Source organism: Arachis stenosperma, chromosome 7, assembly GCF_014773155.1.
Source record: "Arachis stenosperma cultivar V10309 chromosome 7, arast.V10309.gnm1.PFL2, whole genome shotgun sequence".
NCBI classification, from domain to species: domain Eukaryota; kingdom Viridiplantae; phylum Streptophyta; class Magnoliopsida; order Fabales; family Fabaceae; genus Arachis; species Arachis stenosperma.
The window spans coordinates 5,931,718-5,956,150 of NC_080383.1; the positions used below are offsets into that span (position 1 = coordinate 5,931,718).

A 24,433-nucleotide genomic window follows, 5' to 3' on the forward strand; every position below is an offset into this window, starting at 1 on the left:
AGTTTTTTAACAAAGACACTTGAAAAACCCATCATAAATATTAAGTGGCAACGTGAAGAAGATATACCAAGTTCCCTACATAGGATACCCGTTAGGGTCAATGTCCTTTTTTGGAACATGTTAGAAAACAAAAACTTGATTCACATAATTGCCATATTATTGACATATATATTCTTAGTAGGGTTCTTTTTTTTTTTTCATGTTTGTGCTCCTTGGTATACTAAGTTTTTTTCTGCCATGGAACCTCAGAGTATAGTAGTTATCCAAGATTCAACTAGAGAAGTGAATTTGAGAATTTTTGAATGGGCTCTAAATAGTTTCTTACTCAGGGCAAGAGATAAGCTCACCTTAGCTATAGTCTTGCATGAAGTTATCACTCCAAGTAAGTGATCTTCCATGAATTGTAGAAACTTCTTAGAAATTCACTTTTATCAATTTCACCTGCTTTACACATCTTTAGATCAATGTATTCAAACAGATAAAGAAAACAAATGAAGTATATAATAACCACTGTAAACCTTGTTTACGGCATATTAATTTCATCAATCAGTTATGTTAATTGTGTTAGAATTTTCATAATTTTTCTTGTTCTTTTGGCAGTGGGTTACAAAAGCAGGGTGGACAGTAATAATATGATTGGAGCAAATCAAAGGGTGATTGAAGAAGAAGTTAATAACAAGAAGAAAAAGTATTTAAAAGATGAGGGACTTATTAAGATTTTCAACCTTTATCAATCAAAAAAGGTAACTTCAATACTTATCAAAAGTCCCCACCCAAATATATTGGTTTCCCTTTTGGTATAAACCACCAACACCTATATTTTGGAGTAACTAGATTGCAACTAATTTGACTCAAGTCAGGTGGAATCATTAGAACTCTCCTAACACTAAGTTTATTTGTCATCCTCATAATATGAACTTGAGACCTTACTTAAACTAAATAAGTAACAAATTGTTTGAATCAACAAAGTGTTTGTATGACAAATGGTATTATTACCCACTAATATCGTACAGTGTCTAAAAGAGATGATCAATGAAAGTGATTTTTGAGAACTTTAGTCTCAATTTTCATGTTCCTCTGGTTTTTCTATGGCATAACTTTACAAAACAGAAGTTGCAATTTCTAGCAAGCTCAATTCCTTAGAGTGTACAACCAAGAGATAGAGAAATTTCTTTGCAGTAGTAAAGTTCATCCTCCTAACATGTGTTGTGAACAATATTCAAATTCAAAGCAGAAGATGGCAAATAATATTAGCACTATGCAACTAATTTATGTTACTATTCCAACAATTGATGTATCTAGACAATCTTTTGTTGTCTAAATGCATTCGTTTTCTAATGTACCACTTTTGTCCAAATTGACAGTTATTTCGAAACAGATTGGAGTAATAAAGATTTCCTCTACCTCTGACATTAGCACAAACTCATTAGTGTTCTCAAATTAATGGTAATGACTTGTGGTTCTGGGCACTAATAGAAATTAGACAGCACACTTGTACTGCTTGCCGGCAGAAAAATAGAGTGCTCATGCAAAATCTTACAGATCGAATCAAAAGAAGGTACAATCTTTAATAGTAAGAAGCAGAGGATTTGGGTCACTCTGTTGCTTCTATTTAAGGCATAATAAACTCGTCAACATTATACATCAACCACAATAATTACCATTTCATGACTAGCAACGAAGGATGAAAATCATTTAGTGATTGCAGAAAGCAACAGATAATCTCATCAGAGAAGTAGATAAGAAAAATATAAATCTGTAATGTCACATACTTTTAATACAATTTCTACTGCTTATTACACATCACCTTATAATGTTTCAGGTTGAGTTTAACATAGAAGTAGCTATAGGAACTTCACCTAGGGATGTTGCTCTGAAAATTTCCAAGAAGATGAACGCAACATGGTTGATATTAGACAGGTTAGATGAAATTAAATTTGATTTGTAATCGGAATTCTCTTCCTTCTCCTGGCAAGACATTCATGTGCAACAATGATATATTTCTTCTGAATCAATTTCATCTGAATATTGTTGCAACATCTCTAATAAATATTAGAAACCTCTAACTCAGGTGCCATTATGTTCAAGCATATCTTTCTACTAAATTGTACTCTTACAATTGGCTGCATTCTTATACTGTAGCAGCATAAAATGACTTTAGAATGTAGGTCAGATGAAATCATGCAAGTGTAATCAGATTAGGTGATGCCTACACTAATCTTATCTCTAGAAAGGTTGGTGTCATGTTTATAATGGAGGTTAATGTCAAATTTTATAAAATATTAGGTACCAGGTATTATTTAACTTAATTGTTAGAGAAGATTAGTGAAGTGCTCTTACAAATAGAGGAGTTCATGCATAATATAGCCTAACCATAGTAGAGGTTAGTGTAACTTACCACTATCTAATTACAAGCTCTTAATTTACCACATGCACATGGATCACAGGAAGATGAAAAATGATGGAGATTATTTCCTCAATAAACTTTCTTGCGGTATATCAAGAATAAGGCGTCACAATAGGATTATGCATTTAAGAGGACGACCTGCTCTCCATCAAAATAATCAAGATCACACCCATGATAGCATACCAGTCAGCATGCCAGACAGCGTACCAGAAAGTACACCAGATGAACCATTTTGTAAGTACTAGGATAGTTCTATATCTTTCGTGAATCGTGATACTAGTTCTTAATAACACTGAGTTCGCTTTTTAAGTAAAGTTTTGATTCAAGTCTTGTAAATAAAAAATCCTAACAGTGAGTCAACCCTATTTAAGTTGTTTAACTATAGTTAACATCACACTTGCTACTTTCTTCCAAGATTTTGTTTTATTGCATTTTCACCTTCCTAAGCATATGAATTCCTGCAACTAGTATCAATCTAATTTGTGGTTCATATAAAAGATCGTCCAAAGATCAATCCTGACGAAGCAGAGTGCTCAAACCGAGGAGAAGATAGTGAAGAGACAAGTTGTGCTCCACTGCACTTTGCTAGCATAATCACCAAGAAGCCATTGAAAGGCAAATTGAGAAGAGCCGGTGACCTAAAAATGATATCCACTCTTGGTGGTAGCAAAAGTACTATGGAGGATCAGGAGAGTTCAGAGTTCCTATCATATTGTGGAGCTAAGAGCTTTTATCATGGAAGGGCTGAAGAATATCAAGTATGTGAACAAGTTTTCCATTTTTGGTAATTAGCACTTTAGCACAGGTATTGTCACAATCTATCCTCGGTATCATGTGGATTTGGAGCAAAACTATATATCAAATGATATGAAAAGATGTAATTTAAATCTGGCCATTGTTTCATTTCAACATAAAAAGGATATGCAGTTATAGAAATGCTGCTTAAATTAGTAAACATAAAATTAGATTGTTTACTAAATATTTGTATTTTTATACAGAGATTAGACAGAAAAATTATGCTTACATTTCTGCCTACATTGTTCTTAGTTTTTGGGTGAACATAAAATTGGATATATTTTTGTCCCTAAACATACATTGTGCATACTCTTAATTTCCAAATAAATTTATGTTTCTCAGTATTTCTATATTTCAATTTTCAAACAGTCACCAAAACTAGCCTTCTAATCAATTGACAACAGAAAATCTCTTTGGTTTTGAAAATTTCAATCTTCTAAGTACCCGTTAAAACATTCTCACCATATGCCTCCTTAATAACCACTCTCTTACACCATTTTTCTCTTTTACATATCAACCCTCTTCCATACGGTATACTTCGTGCACGAAGAATAAGAAGTATTGCATTATTTTATTTTTTTCATGAAATCCACATAATGAAACCTTCCTTTTTTTCCCCTCTCTTTAGTTTGACTTTCTAAATTAACTAGTTTGTTTATATCGAGGATTTTCGCAAGGGATATATTGAGCTGCAACTCAACTAGAAACTGAACCAAGAATCTCAGGTTTGGCAGAATAATGAAATAATATTTAACAAAGGTAAAATAATGAGAATATGATGAATATGATAAAAACAACAAATTTTGTTCCCTAAAGATGCTTTCAAGTGAATATGAAACCATTATTGGACAAACTGTAATATTAGAAGAATATTGACAGCGGAATAAACTTTTTCCTTTATCAAACATAAAAGATACACTGGTATTATGAAACAAGGTCAGAATTCATCATCCTAATAGATCAGAATTTTTCTATCTTTATCTGGAAGACGATAACCCATATACCTCATTGTGTTCTCAAGGCCTTGATCCATTCAAGTTCAACTCTGAAATCACCTGGTCCAGATATAGTGCCTTCTATACCAGCACCACCCTCAGCATTGACAGACAAAGACATGCCAAGAACACGAGACGGATTCATCTCAATTTCCGCATCTATAACATTGCCTCTCCAAGTCGGTAAATACCGAGCTAGAGGAATCTGTGCAATCAAATGAAATTCCTAAGCATATACCTGAGGTGTTGAAATTCACAATAGAAAACAAATACAACCAAATGTGCAAGTATTTATATTGTTACAAGTCATTAGGGCTGGAAGTGAGCCAAACTAGACCAAGCTCAAGCTTGACTCACGAAAATTACGCTTGGCTCATGACTCGACTCATTAACAATCGAGCCTATTTCGTAAGTTCAAGCTCGGTTCAACGAAAGCTCATGAGCTGGCTCGAACTCACAAGCTGGCTCAAATAATAGGAACATAATCTATAATTTTATATCAATAAATTATAACTTATATATATTAAAATATTTAAAAAAATATCAATTTTATATATTATTTATCTATCAATTATAAATATTTTATTTATATCCTACATCAAAATTATATATAAAAATAATTATAAAATTTTAAATAATTAAGAACATTAATATATATATGTAAAATTATATATATATATATATATATATATATATATATATAATTGAGTCAGCTCACGAGCTAATGAGTTGAGTTTATCCAAGCTCAAGCTCGACTCATTTAATTTATGAGCTCAATTTCAAGCTCAAACTCAGCTCACGAGTTCAGCTTATCGAGCTATTGATGAGTCGAGCTCGAGTTAGCTCATGAGCTGGCTTGACTCACTTCCAGTCCTACAAGTCACATTACCAGCACTTTGCATTCACATTCATAGAAAAGCAACAAGGACCAACCTAGCAACAAGTCATTCTATAATCCATAGTAAACAACATTGATCAGATCTGGTTCACTAGCTAACATGAGTGACACTCTGGTCTCTAATCATCAACTCATGAAAGGTGCCGAATTCATGAAGGAATATCCAAATAAAAGTTACAAAAGAAGTTTTAAGACTATAGATAGATTCAGAAGAAATGAGTTGACATCAATTTTTTACGCAAAGAATTTAGCTCCGAGAATGCCTCAGGGTCTTTCCAACTTGCAGACTCTATGCTTCAGACATTTTACATTTGTATAAAAAAGCAAAAAAGCAAACTATCCCAGATTAAAACCTACACCTGATAAGTCATTTTTACAAATTAATTAAGCATAACAAACATGCCTATGACTGAAAAATAGTCAGAGCCTCACAGATCACTCAAATTATTTGAGAAGACTTACTACATATTGTAGTTACCCCACCCTAGTCCACCATATGGCACATTAGGTTGTAACTTATAGCGGTCAGATGCAAATGGAACTTACCTTTAAAACATACCAATTGCCTTTGGGCACATAAACAAAAGTTTGCCATGAGTTATCTTCCATCTGTGCAGGTGAATTGACCCAATTCTCCGTGTAAATCTGCACCAAAACCAAACTATTTATGATAGTTGCAAGACCACCCAGAAATTAAATCCTCCAGAATTGACACCACAGTGTTTCAGCATTGAGAATTGACAAAACAAAAAGGCACTCACAGTAGATATATAACATCTGCCATCCCCTCTAAGTTTCATTGCAATAGTATCATATGATTCCAAATCAATGAAGCCACCAAACTGCAAATTTACAAAGAATCAAGGAGAAATAATTTATTTAACATTTAAAAACACATATTTAGGCAGCTGTTCATGTAACTAAATCAATTATTTGAATCCATGACCCTCCCGGTCAGGTCACAACTCACAAGGCAGCAACCCTATCGTTATCCCAAAGCTCACTCTACTTGGAAATCCCATTAGCAACAAAATATGAAAGATAAAAGAGCAATAATTCCTAGAACAGCAATAGCTACATAGAACAATAATTCCTATTCCTAAACTATTCATTCCAAAAGTCCAATTAAGCAACCTTTTTGGAGCGCATTCCACAGAAACCGCCACGAGCAATGCTCCATTTAGCACCCTCAGTGACATCCAAAGAAAGGTTACCAGAGAAGATCCCAGTAGCTACTCCATGTTCAGAATCAGCTATCTCGAGAGAAGCAGATGACAACCCTATGCAGCAGCAGCAGCAGCAACAAACAAATCAATCAAACATTCAAAAATAAAACTCCAGCTTTGTATCATCCATATCAGAATCAGCAGCAATAACAAAATTTTCGGTTGTTACCTCCGAATTCAGAATCAGAGTACAAATGCCACTTGGATAACTCCTTCTTGGAGCCGAAATTGAAGATGAATCTCTCCGGCGGAGGCATCATTTCATCCAAATTACCAGACAACGCTTTTCAGGTTTAGTTCCAAATCATTTTTGCAAACACAAGCAGAGCAAATGAATAATAATCAACATCAACATCAAAATAATCATATTCATCTGAACCCTAAGTAAATTAGCAGTGATCAGAACAGTGAGAAAAAGGTGAAAATGGAAGAAAATACCTCGCTTAGTTGCAGTGACTGAAGCTTCCCACAGTCTTCGCAATCTCGCCATCTCTCTCTCTCTCTCTCTCTCTCTCTCTCTCTCTCTCTCTCTCTCTCCACGGAGCTGCGGAAGGAGCTGACAGTGTCTACACTCGCTCGGCGCCTCCACCGTCTGTGAATTGGGCCTAATGGGCCTCAATGTTCTTCGGTCTACTCTGGTATGTCAAGTATTTTTTGCCATAATAACTTTACAACAGGGCTTTATTTGGGCTTATAAGCCCATGTTCCATTAGTTCTGTCTAATAGAAAAAAGAAAATCTGACCCTTGAAAAAACTAATTTAAGTTAATCTTCCTTATTCATTTAACCAGTGTCAGGATTCGAATTTTATTTTTTATGTATAGAATAATTTATTAGTCACTTAAAAATAATTAAAAGACTAACACGTTTAGTATATATATATATATATATATATATATATATATATAAAGTGTGCTAGTATTAATTTAAGTAAAAGAAAGTGTTCTAGTATTAATTTAAGTAAAAGATAAATATATGAGAAAATTAATATTTTTCTCTAAAAACTATGAGAAAAGAAAAAACTAAATTGAGTGCATGGGTAAATTTATAGATAAATTTTATGTATGATATAAAAAAGCTACATGACCAATAATTTTTTTATTTTTGTTTTACGTTTTAATCAACTCTTTTTCTTTTTACATACTGGTTCTTTAGCATTTTTTATTTTAATTATTAAACTTTTTGTGCAATTGAAAAAAAAAAACTGAAAACAATTTTTTAACAAAATATTCCGTTTTTTATTCACATATTTAAGGGTGGCAACGGAGTGAATAGGAGCAGATTTTTGTTCTACCCGATTCCATTCCGTCTTACAATAACTGGCATAAAATCTAGGGTGTTTGCGGTGCGGTTTAGTTCAGTTTTAAGGGAAAAAGTCATTCGATCCGAATGCTTAATTTATGTGCGGTGCGGTTTGGATTGGATGAACATTTTTTTAGAAATTCGATCCGATCCGATCCGATTACAAGCGGTTTGGATCGTTTTGGATTTGCAGTTTTTTAAATAAAAAAATTAAATACAAATAACAAATCTCAACATCAAATTTTAAATAACCAACAACGACATAACAAATCTTAACAATATCTTAAAAAATCAATGAGAACGTAACAATAGAAATAAAATTATAGGTTAGTTAAAATAACGGAAAAGCTCTGCATACAAGTCATTAGGGCTTGTATGCTTTACAAGTTCATTAAACAATAAAATCAAAATACGCGCTGCTCCACGTACGTTGATTATACGCGCTATATAACATCCCGCGTATATCTAACTACCAAATTTAAAATATTTGTTTCCTTCTTCGTTTTCGTTATTTTGAGATTTGGTTGTTCTTCTTCTCCATCGTTCTTTTCCTCTCCTTTTCTCACTGGTATGTTCTTCGTTTACGTTGCCTTTTTCTCTCTCTGCAACTCGAGCTTCGTTTTCTATTTTGATTTGTTGTTTTCTGAAATCAAAGTTTGAACTCGTTTTGAAGATAATAGATCATTCAACCTCAGATTGTCAGCTGAATCCAGGCGAAGTGGATTATGAATTTGAATCTAACGAAGTTTCTGAGGTTTGATTTACATAGGATTAGTATGAATTTTCTTTCAGTAATTTGTATAGCATTGTGTAGTTGAAAAATTGCTGAACATTGACTGTGAAAGTAACACGTTAACATGAATCTGTCGATTCAATGTATTAGTTGTGATTAATTACCTGGAATTTATAGCAGACGCTCGGGTGTAGATCAATTCTTCTTTGGGTGTATTTTAGCTAGAAGTGTGGGTGTATCTATATTTTACTGGTTTTTTGTTATTTTAATTGAGTTGTTGTTGTTCAGGTGTATTATATCAGACATGATTGGGTGTGTTTATAGTTTTTGACATGGTGTATTCTACAGCCTGTGTATTTACAGTTTATGGCTTTAAAGGTCATTCTGTAGTTGAGTTGTTGCGGTTCGGGTGTATCATATTAGACATGATTGGATGTATTTGAATCATATCTATGGGTGTATTCACAGTTCTGACACGGTGTATTGTGCAGCCTCTCTCGGTTGTTGATGACGAGCTTGTTCCGAAGGTCGGAATGACCTTTACCACCCTTGAAGATGCTGGAAAATTTTACAGAAACTATGCCAAGGCTGCAGATTTCTCTACAAGAGTTCGGTGCACAAATAGGAAGGGAAACGAGATTAAGAATCAACTGATTACATGTAGCAGAGAGGGAAAATGGAAATCTAAAATATCTCCGACCGAGAAGACCAATCCGACAGCCGGTTTAAACTGTCCTGCAAGAATTTATATACACACATTGAAGGATGTCGGTGCTTGGATCATTTCAAAGGTTGTGCTGGATCATTCACACCCCTGCTATCCAAGCAAAGCAGAGATGCTCAAACAGCACAGGGAACTAAGCATGTCCATTCGTCGTACGATAGAGAATAACGAGGAGGCCGGTATCAGACCAAGCAAAATCTACCAATCATTTGTTGCGGCTGCCGGGGGTCACCGTGAGTTAAATTTTATCGAAAAGGACGTGAGGAATTACATTACCAGGGAAGTGCGGAATGTTTCCGAACAAGAAGATGCAAAGGAATTCGGGAAATATTTCTTAAGAATGAAAGAGAAGAATCCGAATTTCTTTTTTGAGCTCGAACTCGAGGAGGATCAATCGATTAAGCTGGCTTTTTGGGCCGATGCAAGAAGCAGAGCCGCCTTTGAGTATTTCGGAGACGTCATTTCATTCGACACCACCTACAATACAAACAGGTAACAAACTGTCCCTGTTTATGATGCTAAATTAATTTATTTTTACGAATCCGCAGCAGAGGTGTATATTGGCTGTTTCATTGGGTGTATTCGAAGCATTTGTTGGGGTGTACCTAATGATTTTGCATTCTGGACCATGGTAATTTGTTTCAGGTATAATTTGGTCTGTGGTTCTTTTGTCGGGGTGAATCACCACGGTCAGTCAACACTTCTCGGATGCTCTTTGATGAAGAACGAAGAAATTGAATCATTCAAATGGTTATTTCAATGCTGGCTTCGTTGCATGGGAGGAAACGCTCCGAAAGGGTTTCTCACCGATCAGTGCGCATCAATGAAAAGGGCTTTAGAGGCCTGTATGCCAACAACAGTTCACCGCTGGTGTATTTGGCACATCATGAAGAAGATTCCAAGCAAATTAAACGGGTACAAGGGACATGCCGATATCGAACAAGAAATGAGCCATGTTGTTTGGAACTCTCATAGCAAAGACTCATTCGATAGGAATTGGAACAATTTTCTGTTGAATTTTGGTCTTGCAGACAACAAGTGGCTTTCAGGTAATGTGTTTTTAAAATATGCATCAGAGGTGTAAATTGTATGTTCTCTCGGGTGTATTTTACAGTCTGTGTTTGGGTGTATTATGCAGATCTGTACGAAGACCATCACATATGGGTTCCTATCTATCTGGATCACCACTCCTGGGCAGGGATGAGAAGCACACAAAGGAGCGAGAGCATGCATTCATTTTTTAACAAGTACATCACCCGGAACAGCTCACTTATTCAGTTCGTCAAACAATACGATAATTGCCTCGGAAGCAGGGAGCAAGCAGAGAGAGAATCAGATGCTGCAGATTTTCATACGGTCATACCGTGTGCAACCAAATCCTCTATTGAAGCTCAGTTTCAAGATGCGTACACTCATGCAAAGTTTAGGGAAGTCCAAGGGCAATTCAGAGGAAAGGCGAATTGCATCACCAGATTAAAGAATTCCGCTCTAGGCTATTCAATATACGAAGTCGGAGAACAAGTTTCCAGCTCAATATTCAACAAGTTCGCGGTTACCTACGACTCAGTTGCAGCCGAGGTAAAATGTCAATGCTTATTATTCGAGTCGAGAGGGATACTGTGCTGTCACGCACTAAGCGTGTTATGCTTCGAACAAGTAAGCCAAGTGTCCCCTAGATATATACTGGAACGATGGAGCAAGAAGGTAAAGAGGCGACACACACACATCAAGAGCAGCCACGACGAGCCACTAATGGAGCCAAGAAGCAAGAGGTTCGACCAATTGGTTTTTCGTTCGCAAAATATTTGTGAATTTGACTCCGAATCGGAGGAGCTGACTGCAATTCTGCACCGTGCGTACAATAACGTCATGGCCGAGATGGAAGCATTAAAAGCCAAAAGGAAGGGGAGATCTTCTTTATCCCACGAAGACGCCAACTTGGAATCCGTTAACGAGCTTCAAAGCCCGCCAAGGATTCGAACAAGAGGACGTCCAAAAAACAGGCTAGGTTCAAAGCTGGAGAAACAGATTGCAAATGCCACAAAGAAGAAGAAGACAAAAGTTTTAAGCGAGGTACAAGGAAATGTTCTTTAAATTTGTGGCGATTGAGTTTATTTTTCTCGTTAATAGTTTAGCTAATGTGTGAGTGTTATATTCAGATAAACCTGTTTGATGCTGCATCAACGGCGCATTCAAATTCCAGCCAATATCAAGGACACGTTATGAATTATCAGCTCAGGGTACCAGCAGCAGGGGATAACTCTTTGGGTGTATAGTTTCATAGAATATGGGTGTAAAAGCACTGTTTCTTTTGGGTGTATTTTTGTTAATTCACAATTTACATATAGACACATATATAGATACATATAGAACAAAAGCTGTAAAAATTCGCAGGTTATGGGTGTATATTTCATTTGATGTTTTTCTTCATATTTTAGTACATGTAATTCATACATTTTGAATACAGCACAGACAGTTGGGTGTATATTTTATGCAATCTTGGGTGTATTATTAGACTTGCGTTGGGTGTAACATTTTATAATTTGCGTTTATATATGCCTTGATTTTTTGCTTTATATTTTACCACCTGTAATACAGTTTTTGAATACATCACAGACAGTTTACCAGCACAGATAGTTTAACTATGGGAAAAAATATACATGGAATAGAAGTTGTTGATAAATGGCAAATATTTACATCATTTGTTCAATTTATATACTACCCAGCAGTTTCTATATCAGCAGAATTAATCTGACAAAACGGACTCAATAATACAGAGGATGGCTTCGACAGCCTTATAGCACTACTCTCTTTAATTGCCCGATCTCTCTGTTTATTCATCACACTGAATAGTATCCGGGAAGCATACTCCACTCTATAGTGGTCCACCTCCTCCTACAATTAAAAAGTATATTCTGTTTAAACAGCAATATTAATTCAGTAAAGTAATACAGAGTTATATAGTTCTAAAGACAGTTACATGTGGCCAATTATCCCATTCATACTTCCCCTTTTTGATGTTTTCCGGCTCAATTAACTCAAGCCACTTCATAACGTAGATAGCGTAGTCATAGCTGAAAACGAAGAAAATAAATTACAAATCTCATTTAGGAAAGTTTAATGTTCAGAGTCACGAATTTATACATTGTTTTTTTGCCTGATATTTTAACATATGATGCTTTAATTTTCTTCTCGTTCTCCCCTTTCTGCAGAGGTTCTCCGCCGGCATATGTTATCAATCTTGAAAATACATATCCCTTAAATACCAAAACAAATCAGAAAATACACCCGAATGAATGGACAAGATACACCCAACTGAATGGACAATATACACCCAACATAACTAACGAAATAGACATATCTATTAAAGTAAAGAAGACAGAGGTAACTTACAGTGAATTTATTAATGTCCTTTCTCTCATCGCTTGGAGCTTTTTTGTGTAGCGGGTCAAGTATTTGACATTTTCGCTTTGTTGTATTTATCAGCCATAACCACCAATGCCCCGAGTGGCAAACATGAGCAAAAATCTGAAGGATTGCCACATTTCAACAGTGTATTATTTTATTTGGCATATAAGTAAATAAGCGTACTAACAAATTTAGCAAACGAAAACTTACATATGGATGCGAAGTTAATTGTTTTCTATCTATGAAGGGAATGAAACTCGGGTAGGCTTCCACCCTGAATTCCTTTTTCATTTTCGGTGATATGAATTCCCCCTTTGGGTGATCCGAAAGTGCCATGCTCTGCAAGAATTGCGAAACAAGAAATGAAATACTGAAAATACACAACTTACACCCAATCGAACCTAAAAAATACACCCAAATCAATACCGAAAATATACCCAAAGTTCGTAGAAGTAACACTTACCACAATATCGGGGGGGAGACAGTATATTTGTTCTTGAAACCTCTTTTCATTTTTCTGGTTCAGGATGAGGCAGATGGCAGATACAATCTAGAAATATATGCCGAAATCAATTTTACATTAATAAACGTTGCAGTTGAATTTTGGTGTAAAAACATTAATGTTATTCTAATATTACCTGAGATTCTATATCACTTTTTGGCTGGAGGGATGCAAGGTGCATTCTTATCAAAATGTATTCTCCTTGGCCAATCAGAGTGCACATCTCCTCGTACTCGTTAGTATTGCCATCTGCGTCTTCCTTTAGTCTCGTCCCCCAGATGTAGCACTTTTGTTTCATATCATCTGGAATTTGATTTATTCCCCCAGGAGTTTCAAACTTTGCAGAACTTTCTCCCCCAGTCTCCCTCTGGATTTGTGGACTTTCGTTTTTTCCCTTCGCCGCATTGCTTGCTAATTTTTGGACCAAATTGTCTAATTGTTCTAGCATACTTGCAGTTTCTGGAGATTTTTCCCTTTCTGTCTCCTACGTTGACGCCCCCTCCTGGCTTGAATCAGTCAATCCAAGGCTGAATGATGGCATCCCTGGATCTGTTTTAGGAACATAGGTTGCTGTCCGTGCCATCATCAACAGGGCAGCAGCGTCTTCTGCGGCTGGATGACTGCGTCATGATGTATAAGAATAAGAGTAAGAATAAGAATATACGGATGATAAGCAAAGATTGATTTTAGTCTGATGAACTTACATTTTAGTTGGAGCTGGGGGAAGCGTGAGTGTGGTTTCTTGAAGTTGTTTGGGGGATTCAGGAGTGCTGCACAGTTACACAAAATTAATCATGGCGTAAAAAAAATTGATCAGGAACAATATACACCCAAACTGTTAGCAAATATACACCCAAACCCTAAACAAATATACACCCAATACTATTTCTTACGTTTTTGTAGTCCCTTCAATCCGTAGCATAGGGGTTGGTTCGAAATCTGTCTCAGTGGTTGTTTGGGATGCCGGCACAAAAACCTGGATCGGGACTCTAAACAAGAAGAAAAATGAAAGGTTAACAACGTATTTGAAAATAATAAGGTTATAAGGTTGAAATATTCTTGGGAAAACTCACATTGCAAGCGCTTCCGACGGTGTTTGTTCCCTCACAACCATCATATTCAAATCAGTCGGACTCAACCTAAAATACACCCAAAGAAGGTCAAAAAATACACCCGAACAATTCAAAAAGAAGACAGGCTTTATTTTTTGAGAACTTACATACTTGCAGTTTTTGCTTTTTTTGCTGCCTTTTTTTTCTTGAATAAAATAATAAAGAACTTTTTTTCTAAAAAAAATATATACAGAATTAGAAGTAGAAGGTAATAGAAGAACAAAAATAACGGTTATTTAAAAGAGAAATTACATGCTCTGTGACGGCTGGTTTACACTACTCTGTTCTGTGCGTCCTTGAGAGGAAGGATCATTACTTCCCAAGTTCACAGCCGGTAGTCTAAACAGATTTCATGTTATTCAGACAAAATAAGATACAGGTATAAAATACACCCAAATGAATGCACAAGATACAACCAACCGAATGGACAATATACACCCAACAAAACAAACGAAATATCCCAACTTAGTAAACAACATACACCCAACTTGATCCACAAAATACACCCAAATTGTTCCACAAAATACATCCAAATCATGATAACAAGATTTTATTAAATAATAAAGCTTCTTACGTTTCAGAGGACACATAGCGACCTTCTGTCGATCACAGGTCAGCTTGGTTCTCCCTGCGAAACAAGATACAATTATTAGGAAACAAAAAACACCAAAATCTCAAATACACAGCCCAGCAAGACATACCCCTCTGCAGCAGATTTATCAACGTTTTCCCTTAGCCATTCATCGAATTCGTCACTTGATATTTCATATCTCTCAGTACATTCATAAAATAAGATGTTAACAAAAAAAATTACGATGATAGACCGTAATATAGCTTACGAGGTACTGTACCCGTCAAAGTATTGATCTTCTTCAGGAGGTGAATCCTCCACAACAAATTTTTTCTTTTTTTGTTGTGTTCTGGGTGGAAAAAAAAGAGTACCAATCAGAAATAAAAAATTAATTTTATCACAGAATATTATCCAAAGAATTGCTTACTTTTTTGGTGTTGTTTTTGTTTTTTTCTTTTTCTTCTCCTTCTCCGCAGGTGATGATTCTTCGCTCCTATAAGTTAATAATAGACACTTCAGTTAATACACAAAATCTTTATAATGAAGCCAAAAGAAAGGAGTAATAATTTCAGGACATTACTCATCACTTAGTTCAGATTCAGATTCTGAATCAGAATCTGACTCCTCTTGCCTCTGCTTTCTTTTTCTGGAGTCCATTCTGGAAGGCAAACAATCATCATTTAGAACATACTAAAAATACACCCAAATGAATTCACGAGATACACCCAATTGAATATACAATATACACCTAACGCAGCAAACGAAACACACCCTGCTTAATAAACTACATACACCCAACGTGATCAAACAAAATACACCCAACTCGAAAAAGAAATTACACCCAAGTATGGTACTTACTTTTTCCCCTTTTTGCTGGGGTGTTTTCTTCCTGAATCCTCTGAGTCTTCTTGAGCCTCAGACTCAGAGGTAGAAGTGTCACTGTCAGTAGTTTCTGTCTCCGAAGACGATGTTGGACTCGCCTTCCTTTTTTTTGTTTTTTTTGATTTCTTGTTTTTTTTTCTTTTTTTTCTTTTTTTTCATTTTTTCTCTTGTCTCTGCCATCTTCACAATCCCCTGAAACATGAGATATTTTAGTTAGCAGCATTCAGGTAAATAAAATACACCAACTTATTATGTTTACTTACCAAAATTTCCTCTCTTTCTGCAGTCATTCTTTCCACCAACTGCTCCTTAGTCTAGTTGGCAATCCAGGGCTTTGGTGGTCTTTCAGCCCTGTTCTTGCCTTTGTTTTTTGAAAGATGAAAGTAGATTATCATCAGGGCGAAGAGGCAGCCATTAATTGCCTTATTCTTCTTCTCCTGGTAGTCTGTGATGCCCTTTACCATGAAGGTCAAAACATGCCCCCCAGTTTCTTTCCGATATGCCGTCCATCTTAAAAATTGGGGCCAGGTGCACGGGCGATATTTTGTTTATCGTCGTTGGTAAAAGGAACGCCATCTGTATGTAGAGGATGAATATCCTCTTGAACATCAGGCGTTCCTCTTCGTTGCCAACGCCGATTTCCATCATTTCATCGGTAAGACTTTTGAGGGTCTTACCCTGGAATCTTCTATAAATTATTTTGTCATCATCAGAAAGTTTCTTATACTCAACTTTCTCAGGAAATAGATCTCCTACAAAAAGGAAGACAACAAAGTATCCAAGTCGGTTCAGATACACCCAAGCATCAACTTAAATTCACCCAAGCAACAACTTAATATACACCTATAATTTTAAACTAGTTACCTGTTGCATTGATGCCAAGCGCATGACCTATTTTTTTGGGGTTATTTGGAAAGAACCATATCCTGTCTTCAGTTTGTTCTCCCCAAGTTTGAAGTTGTTTGCCAGCTCCCTTAAGAGTTGGTGATCCACCCTTAGTGGTTGGATGTGCATCAACCCACCAAATCCGAGATCCCTCACAATCGCCTTCTTCTCCTCAGTCATGTTTCTGAACTTATCACTCAGGAGATGTGTGGCACACTTAAGATCTTTTGTTTGGTTTCTTGCTGCCATTTTCTCTGAAACGAACAATACATCCAAAGATATCAGTAAGATACGCCCATATATATGAGTCAGATACACCCATTAATAACAATAAGATACACCCATTGATAACAGTAAGATACACCCATATATATGAGTCAGATACACCCAAAGATATCAGCAAGATACACCCATTGATAACAGTGAGATACACCCATAGATATTATTCAGATGCATGCATATAGATATTAGTCAGATATCACTCAACCATGCTTCAATATCAAGCCACATTACAAGGTTAAGCAGTATACACCCCCCAATCTACGGAATAAACCCCAAAAATCAACAACAATAGCAGGAGAACTTAGAACAACAACGTAGAACGACGTAGAACTTAGAAGAACGACATAGAACTTAGAACAGTGTAACAAAGAAGCAAGAATAATAATAAACCCTAGAAGAACGACGTAGAAGAAAAGTAAAATATACAGGAATCTTAATGAACTTACGTTGAGTATTGTTGCTTTGTTTTCTCTTCAGATTCTTCACGGAGAGTTTGATGGTGTTTTGAACAACGATTTGTATATTTTGAACTTTGATTTTCGCTCGAAAATAGGAGGGTTTCCTTGTTTTCAAAGCGCCTTGAGAAGTGGAAGAAGTGGAAGAAGTGGAAGAGTCTGCCATACGTAACCGTTTGAGTGTTGAGCGCGTGATTTTGACACGCCATGTTATCTCTCTTCATGCGCGTGAGTTCTATTTGGGCTGGGCCAACTTGTAAGCTTGTAAACTTGTATGTGTAGCAGGCCCGTTAAAATAAATAAATAAATAATATTTTAAACATAAAATATTTATTAAATAATAATAATACATGAATAATAGAAAAATATATAACAAATTGAACATGTTATAAGTAATATAATTGTAAATATAATAATAAAATAATAATATTATAGCACATTGTGCGATTGGAATTGTATTGGATTTGATCGGTTATGAAAAATATATTCGAAATTCGATCCAATCCAGCGGTTTACAAAAAATAGAATCCAATCAAATCCGAATTAGTGCGGTTTTAATCGATTTTTTGTTTAGATTGAATTGGATGACCGGTTTAATTTGGATTGGTTTAGATTTGAACACTCCTAATAAAACCCGCCCCGCTCTTATCGTAGTAAATAGTTGATTCCTAACCTGTCTCTACGGGTATCCTTTTACCCCTATCCGCTCCTATAATTATTAAAATTTAATAAATAAATTTAAATTTTAAAATTTATATAACCATCATCATATATATAACATAAATTAAAGTAAAATTTTAAATATAATACAATATTATCAATTATTTTATTAATTATTTTATATATATTACACATATTATATATTAAAAGTATATTTTTTATATATATCGAGACGGATAAGGACGGATAGTACTTAAATCCGAGTCTGCTCCGCTCCGCCTAAAAATCCACCGCGATGCATGGTGGAATGGATACGAGGATAATGTTACTATCTCTACATATATTTATCGTGGACGCACGATAATAATTAAATTCTTTTGTAATTTTTAAAGTGATGACAAAAAAATTCTCTTCACACCTATGTTATCTAATTAAATCAGAATTAAGATCTGATAAATTTCTCAATGAAAAAGTACTTTTGTTTACGTTTTAGATATTGTTTAGATATCATTTGTTAAAAAGTTTTTTATTCAATTTAATAAATAAATAGTCTATTATCCTAGATATATATTTACATTTTTTAATTTTAAAGGAAAAAAAAAGGAGCGATACAAGTATCCAAGTCCAGAAGTCCAAGAAATTGAAGACTAGCTAAGACTACTCCTCAATTTGAGGTGAAGCCGTGAAGGATTTCTATACGGAAAAAAAAAAACGGAAATTAATTATTAATTACAGTAAAACAGACAATTAAACATATATGTTGGCACAATGGCACTTACTTTAGTTTTTAGGGAAATATTCCAAATTCAATTAAATAATAACTTTCTTTGACTTCGAAATTGCTATAGTATTATTATTTAATTCCAATTCAATTGTTACTAATAACAACCGTCCTCTTCTAATTCCATTCTTCTTACCCTTTTCAACTTCTATCTGTAATTTATTTTATTAAAATAATAATGTGATGTATATAATTAATGAAACTAATTATAATTATAGTGAATTAATCAATTAAATATAATGGTTATTACTCAATAAAAAAAATAAAATTAGTGAGAATTTTAAATAATAAAAATAAAGAATATCTCTTTCTCTTTCTTTAAAATTGAAATATAAAAATTACGAGTTTTTAAAAGAGAAATATGATAAAAAAAATTTTCTAAAAAATAAAAAAATTTTGATTTTTTCTGTGCCATGAACCAAAAAATAAAAATAAAGAAGGAAAAAAAAGAAAACATCTAAAAAAATTAAGAGGCTGTCTAATAACTCGGTTGATCAGAGCATTGTATTTACAAATGTCATCACTAATCACACAAACGTTATTGGGAGTAGCAGAAAGTGAAAAAAAAAAAAAAGAAGGAAGGGAGAAGAAAAAACATCTAAAAATATTGAAAAAACACGAGAGAGTGAAAGAATCAAAGGAAGAGAGAAAAAAAACATCTAAAAATATTCAGAAGCTGTCTAATAGTTTAAATGATTAGAAGATTATAAATTGTCTATCACATAAAAATTATTAGGAGCAGTGAAAACATAAAACTGCATTCATAACCTTTAAATTCCTGAATTAGAAGCAGATTCTGACATAAAAAAATAGCTATAATTCAAAGGTATGTTTTAAATTATGTTTTTATAATATAATAATCATAAATATTAAGATTTTTTATGAGTAAGTACCAGTAATTTTTGTAATTAGTAGCCATCAAATAATCATCAATGATGATTTAATAGTGTGAAATTGGTGTGAAATTTCATCTAATGGCTCTCCTTTTTCTGCTGGTTACATGCTGACCAAAATTTAATAAAATTACTAACTCCCTAAACTTTTCCATTTTTTATTGTTAGAAATAGTTTCCTAAAACTAACATATCTCAATGCTTCTTTTTCTCTCTTCAAAGATTAAGTTAACTAACTAACCGCCACACTCTTATATAGCGAAAAAATTCAGTTTGTACTGTTAATTCAATTTATTGTGTTCTTCATCTAATTCACTAATCAAGATCAATTTTATTATATTTTTTAATCTAATTTACTAAAAGTGTGGATTTTTTAGTTATTGGGTAGCGTTTGTTTTCGGGGGCAGGATACTGAGACATAGACAATACTTGTTTAAAAAGTGTTTAGAAGCAGAGACATGGACAGTGAACATATTGTCTCGGAGACAATTTTTTATACTTTTGTGTCCACTCTTTTACGAAGGACAATGATGGACACGGAATTTGGAAGAGTGGACACGGACAATTTTATAAATTTTGTTTTCCTTTTTTTCACTATTACCCCTTCTTATTTTTCCTATTGCGTTGTTCAGAGATATTTTTTTTTTCCTGTTCTTTCTCTATCTCTTTCTTTTCCAGGTACTCTCTCTTTTCTGTAGAATTTTTTATTGGGGGTAGATAATTCTTTTCTTTTTATCGTTTTACTTCAATACCATTTTAACCTTATATTATAATATTTGATTTGTAATAAAAATAATAACAAAAATAATTAATCTTAAAATTTTTGAAAGATAAATATTATCAAAAATAAAATTGATCTTTTAAAATGCTAAAAAATAATTTATAAATTGTAATTGATTTTATAAAATTTAAAGAAAAATCAGTTTTTTATGAAGAAAAATCAGTTTTTAGATAAAAAAAATTAGTTTTTTTAAATAAAAATAGATTTTTATATGCAAAAACTAATTGTTTTTTCATGTAAAAATGGATTTTTTTAAATTAATTTTTTATTTAAAATTAATTTAGCTTATTAACTTAAACAAAATTTTTTATTAATCAAACTCAAATTTATTTTTTTTGTTAATCTTAACCATATGTATTCCTACATATTAACAATAAATTTTAAAATAAAATAATTATATTTATAAATTTTATTTTAATATAAATACTAATATATTTTTTTATTAAAATTTTTTGCTTCTTCAAATATTTTTTTCAAGTTTCGTCTGTACTCCTACGTACTCTCATTTTTTATTAAATTAATTTGTATTGATGTAAAAAATTTGGAATCACAGGACTATTTTAGTCATTTCATATAATATTTTAGTCTTGTCCATGTGTATCCAAACATAATACTAGACATTACATTAGTGTCTTGTCCATCGTATTCAAACACAATACGCAAAAGATAATTTTTAGTGTCTCCTTCCTATTGTCTCTGTTTCAGTGTCATGTTCTGTCTGTCTCTAAAAACAAACGCAACCTTAATGACCATGTAGAGATAGCATGAGGTTTTTTCTTTGTGTTGTCGTGTTAATTTTAAGTTGGTTATTTTAATTATCTGCTTTAAGCCTTTAACTACTTTACTGTATTGTATTGAACTCTTTATTTATCAAAAAAAATTGTGTTCTTGCCTTTCAGTAACTAAATGCAATTATATTATATCAGTATTTTTTTTGTACGTTCATTTGTCCTTTTAATATGCGATTATTTTTTAATGTTTGTAGTTATTACTGAAATTTTTCGAAGCCCGAGAATTCAAAAGTTGTTGAATCAAATTAAACAACTGAAACAAGTTCATATTCAATTACATATGTCAAGGATTTAAGAAGAGATTAAAACTCAAGATAAAAGATCTTTTAATCTTTTGGTATGTGCATATTTGCAGAAGAAAAAACAAGAAAGAAAAAAGAGTGAAACATCAAATAAAAAAGGAAATAAAAAGGAAAAGAAAAAATTAGAGAAAAACTAACAAAGGAATAAAAAAAAGTGAAGAATTTGAAAAAAAAAAATATATTTTTTGTTCACTTTTATTTGAGTATGAATAAAAAACTGTCATTAAAAACACTCAAATACAATTCAGATTTCATAAGATAGTAATTGGCTCATAAAAATTTTATATTTTGTGTAAAAAAGTCTAAGGAATCAACTAAAATATCAGCCAATTCAATCAATTTCTTTTTATTTTTAATTTTAAAATTTAAAAAATTAAGATTGTGAATTTTATTTTTTTTGTAATGAACTTATTTTTTCAATTAATTGATTGCCTCCTTAATTGGTTCCCTACGGAAATCGATTTTGTGCAAATTGGTTGAGGCTAATATTATGCATAGTCATGTTTATGAAACATTAATCATAAGTGTTGAAATAAAATATTCTCTTGGTTTTTGAAAAAAAAAATCATAAATGATTAAATTTTTTTTATGTATATTTTTTTCTGTTATTGGATAAAAATCATTTATATTTTGTTCATTAATTTTTTTAAGTCTATTAGCTATTAGGCGGAGTAGTAAAGATATGAAAAAAAATTAAAATAACTTATAGAAACTCCTTTTCGGTGACATTATTTTTTATCCTAAGAAAAATTATATAACATAGTACAAATTGTAAAAGAAGTAACGATTTTATTGTTGGAAAAAGGTAAGGAATTTCTATTTCAATTTTTAAGTACAAACAAATTGGAATTGATTTCTTTGTTTTGAATTCCTTTCCTTCTCTACTTCATGACTTCTATTTCATATTTTTAGAAGGAAATCAATGGAGTAAAAATCAATTAAAAAAGCAAGCAAGATATTTAATTAAAACATAAATAATTCAAATAGAAATTTTTCTTTTTTCTTTTTACATTAAAAATATTGATTCATTAGCATTCTTAATTTTCAATTTAATTTTTCTATTAAATTAAAATAAAAACTGAAAACTTTATTTAACTAATATATTTTTTTATTTAGGTATTTATAGTGGACAATAATAACTAAGGCTTGATTTGATAAAACTTTTTGAAAAGGTGTTTGTATTTTTTAAAAGTTCAAACTCCTCATTTTTTTTGTCATATAATAGAAACAAAAAAAACTCTAGCAGAGAAAAAGTATGTACTCCGTACTCAGAGAGAATGAGAGAAGGAGAGAGCGGGAGAGAGCGGGAGAGAGCGTTTGAGGGTGAAACACGGTGAATAAGATGGTCATGCCATCGAAAGAGATAAGGAGGAGAGCGTGGGAGGGTTTACATCAGGTGTGAAGGAGGGATCAAGTAAGGGCGACCTTAGTTCTAGGGTAACTTCCAAGATTTCGTTCTGTGACAAGGTTATTGGGTCTACGGTAGCCACAGGGATAAATCGGGCTGAAGCTCTAGATGAGGATTTCATGGCAGTGGTCACTGGAAAACAAGGAGATCCTATGCCTCCAAAAGTTTGCTTCTCCGAAGAGGCTAGGAACATCCTTTCTGAACCATACAAGGAAGCAATTGTGATTAAGGTTCTTGGAAAAAACCTTAGTTACACGGCCATGTTTCACAAATTGAAAGGGGTATGGAGGTTCACCGGTGGATATGAAATCTTGAATGTGGGTTTTGGGTACTTCCTCGTTAAATTTGATCGCATGGACGATCGAGAGAAGGTTTTACTAGGGGGGCCATGGATGATCTTCGGTCACTATATCCATGGACACCGGATTTTAAACCTTGTGAGGACACTATCAGAGAGACTATGATTTGGATTCGAATATCTGGCTATGATGAGAATTGCTTCTGCTGTGGGGAGACCAGTCAAGGTGGATCTGGCTACTAAGTTGGCGGAGAGGGGAAAATTTGCTCGGGCTTGCATGCAAATTAATCTTGGTTTGCCGGTGGTCCGGAGTGTGATTATCGATGAGTTTGAATATAAGGTGGAGTATGAATGCTTACACCTTATTTGTGACAAGTGCAATTGTTTCGGGCATCCAGCAACTGACTGCAGAATGACCCCAATAGATTCGGAAAGGGTGGATCGAAAGGAAACATCAGTGACCGAGACGGCGGCCCGGGTGGTGCAGCCACAGGAAGCTTCAAAAGAGAAAATTTTTGAATTTGGATGCAATCCCAAAGAGTCAGTGATAGTTGCAGAAATTGGGGAGGAATTAGATGATACGTTGCATGGGAAGGAAGTGGGGTCCCAACATTTGGAAAATGAGGCTGGCTGGACCAAAGTCAGCGGTAAAAGGAGAGAAAAATTGAGCCAATCAAATAAAGTCCAACAAACCTCTAAAGACAAAGTGCCCGTGCGTTCAAATCAGAAATTGGACCAGAACCGTGACTTTGGGCTACGTATGAAAGGAGCCGAATCATGGGTGAATACCGGGTCGGTTAGCGGATCTAAGGCACGCATGGCATCTTCCAAACAACAAGGGGTGAAGGGCAAAGCTGTCTCCGTTGCGGTGCCGACTTTCATTGCCATTATCAAAAATGGACACAAGAGGTTGCGCCTTTCTTCTTTGCAGAATTCGTCGTCGACTCCGGACTGCCTTGGCGACACCAGCAAGCAGCAAATCGGCGAATTGGAAGGGTTGTCAGTGGAGGAACACAGACAAACCGGGCAACAACTGGACAAGGACAAGCAAGTCTCTGGGGGATATGATGGTGGATCTTCATCATCTCGTTAGGGACTTCAGTTGAGGTTGGTCCTTTTTACAATACAATTGTTTTATGGATTATTTAGATTTAAGCTTTCTATTTTGGAATATTAGAGGGGCCTCTAATAAATCGGCCCGGGTTCATAGTAAGGAGTTAGCGAATAAATTTCACCCTACTTTTTCATTCTGTTTGAAACCCATATTGCTTTCGAGAGGATGAAATATTTTTGGAATAATCTAGGTTACCAGGGTGTTGGTATTGTTGAGGCTAATGGTCATAG

The 24,433-nt window shown here is 34.0% G+C and overlaps 2 protein-coding genes across 2 annotated transcripts; one reads left to right on the forward strand and one right to left on the reverse strand.

Moving 5' to 3' along the window:
• Positions 1-219: 219 nt before the first annotated feature.
• LOC130941977 (uncharacterized) lies at positions 220-3,294 on the forward strand. The gene is made up of 5 exons (XM_057870638.1): positions 220-382; positions 601-743; positions 1,823-1,920; positions 2,448-2,641; positions 2,906-3,294. Exons 1-5 carry the CDS (start codon positions 238-240, stop codon positions 3,193-3,195), a joined length of 870 nt encoding a protein of 289 aa, XP_057726621.1. The 5' UTR covers positions 220-237; the 3' UTR covers positions 3,196-3,294.
• A 725-nt stretch (positions 3,295-4,019) lies between these two features.
• On the reverse strand, positions 4,020-6,974 carry LOC130941481 (probable complex I intermediate-associated protein 30). The gene is made up of 6 exons (XM_057870006.1): positions 6,760-6,974; positions 6,491-6,604; positions 6,230-6,375; positions 5,857-5,937; positions 5,642-5,740; positions 4,020-4,402 (listed from the first exon to the last, which is right to left on the reverse strand). Exons 1-6 carry the CDS (start codon positions 6,809-6,811, stop codon positions 4,208-4,210), a joined length of 687 nt encoding a protein of 228 aa, XP_057725989.1. The 5' UTR covers positions 6,812-6,974; the 3' UTR covers positions 4,020-4,207.
• Between the last annotated feature and the right edge of the window lie 17,459 nt (positions 6,975-24,433).

What these genes read in the sequence shown, in the direction of transcription:
- LOC130941977 (XM_057870638.1), top strand. Translation starts at nt 238, where the DNA reads ATGGAACCTCAGAGTATAGTAGTTATCCAAGATTCAACTAGAGAAGTG. An exon ending in ACCTTTATCAATCAAAAAAG is followed by an intron (nt 744 to 1,822) that starts GTAACTTCAATA and finishes ATAATGTTTCAG; the next exon opens with GTTGAGTTTAACATAGAAGT. An exon ending in TACACCAGATGAACCATTTT is followed by an intron (nt 2,642 to 2,905) that starts GTAAGTACTAGG and finishes TTCATATAAAAG; the next exon opens with ATCGTCCAAAGATCAATCCT.
- LOC130941481 (XM_057870006.1), bottom strand. Translation starts at nt 6,811, where the DNA reads ATGGCGAGATTGCGAAGACTGTGGGAAGCTTCAGTCACTGCAACTAAG. An exon ending in AGTCACTGCAACTAAGCGAG is followed by an intron (nt 6,605 to 6,759) that starts GTATTTTCTTCC and finishes AAACCTGAAAAG; the next exon opens with CGTTGTCTGGTAATTTGGAT. An exon ending in GCAGATGTTATATATCTACT is followed by an intron (nt 5,741 to 5,856) that starts GTGAGTGCCTTT and finishes GTTTTGGTGCAG; the next exon opens with ATTTACACGGAGAATTGGGT.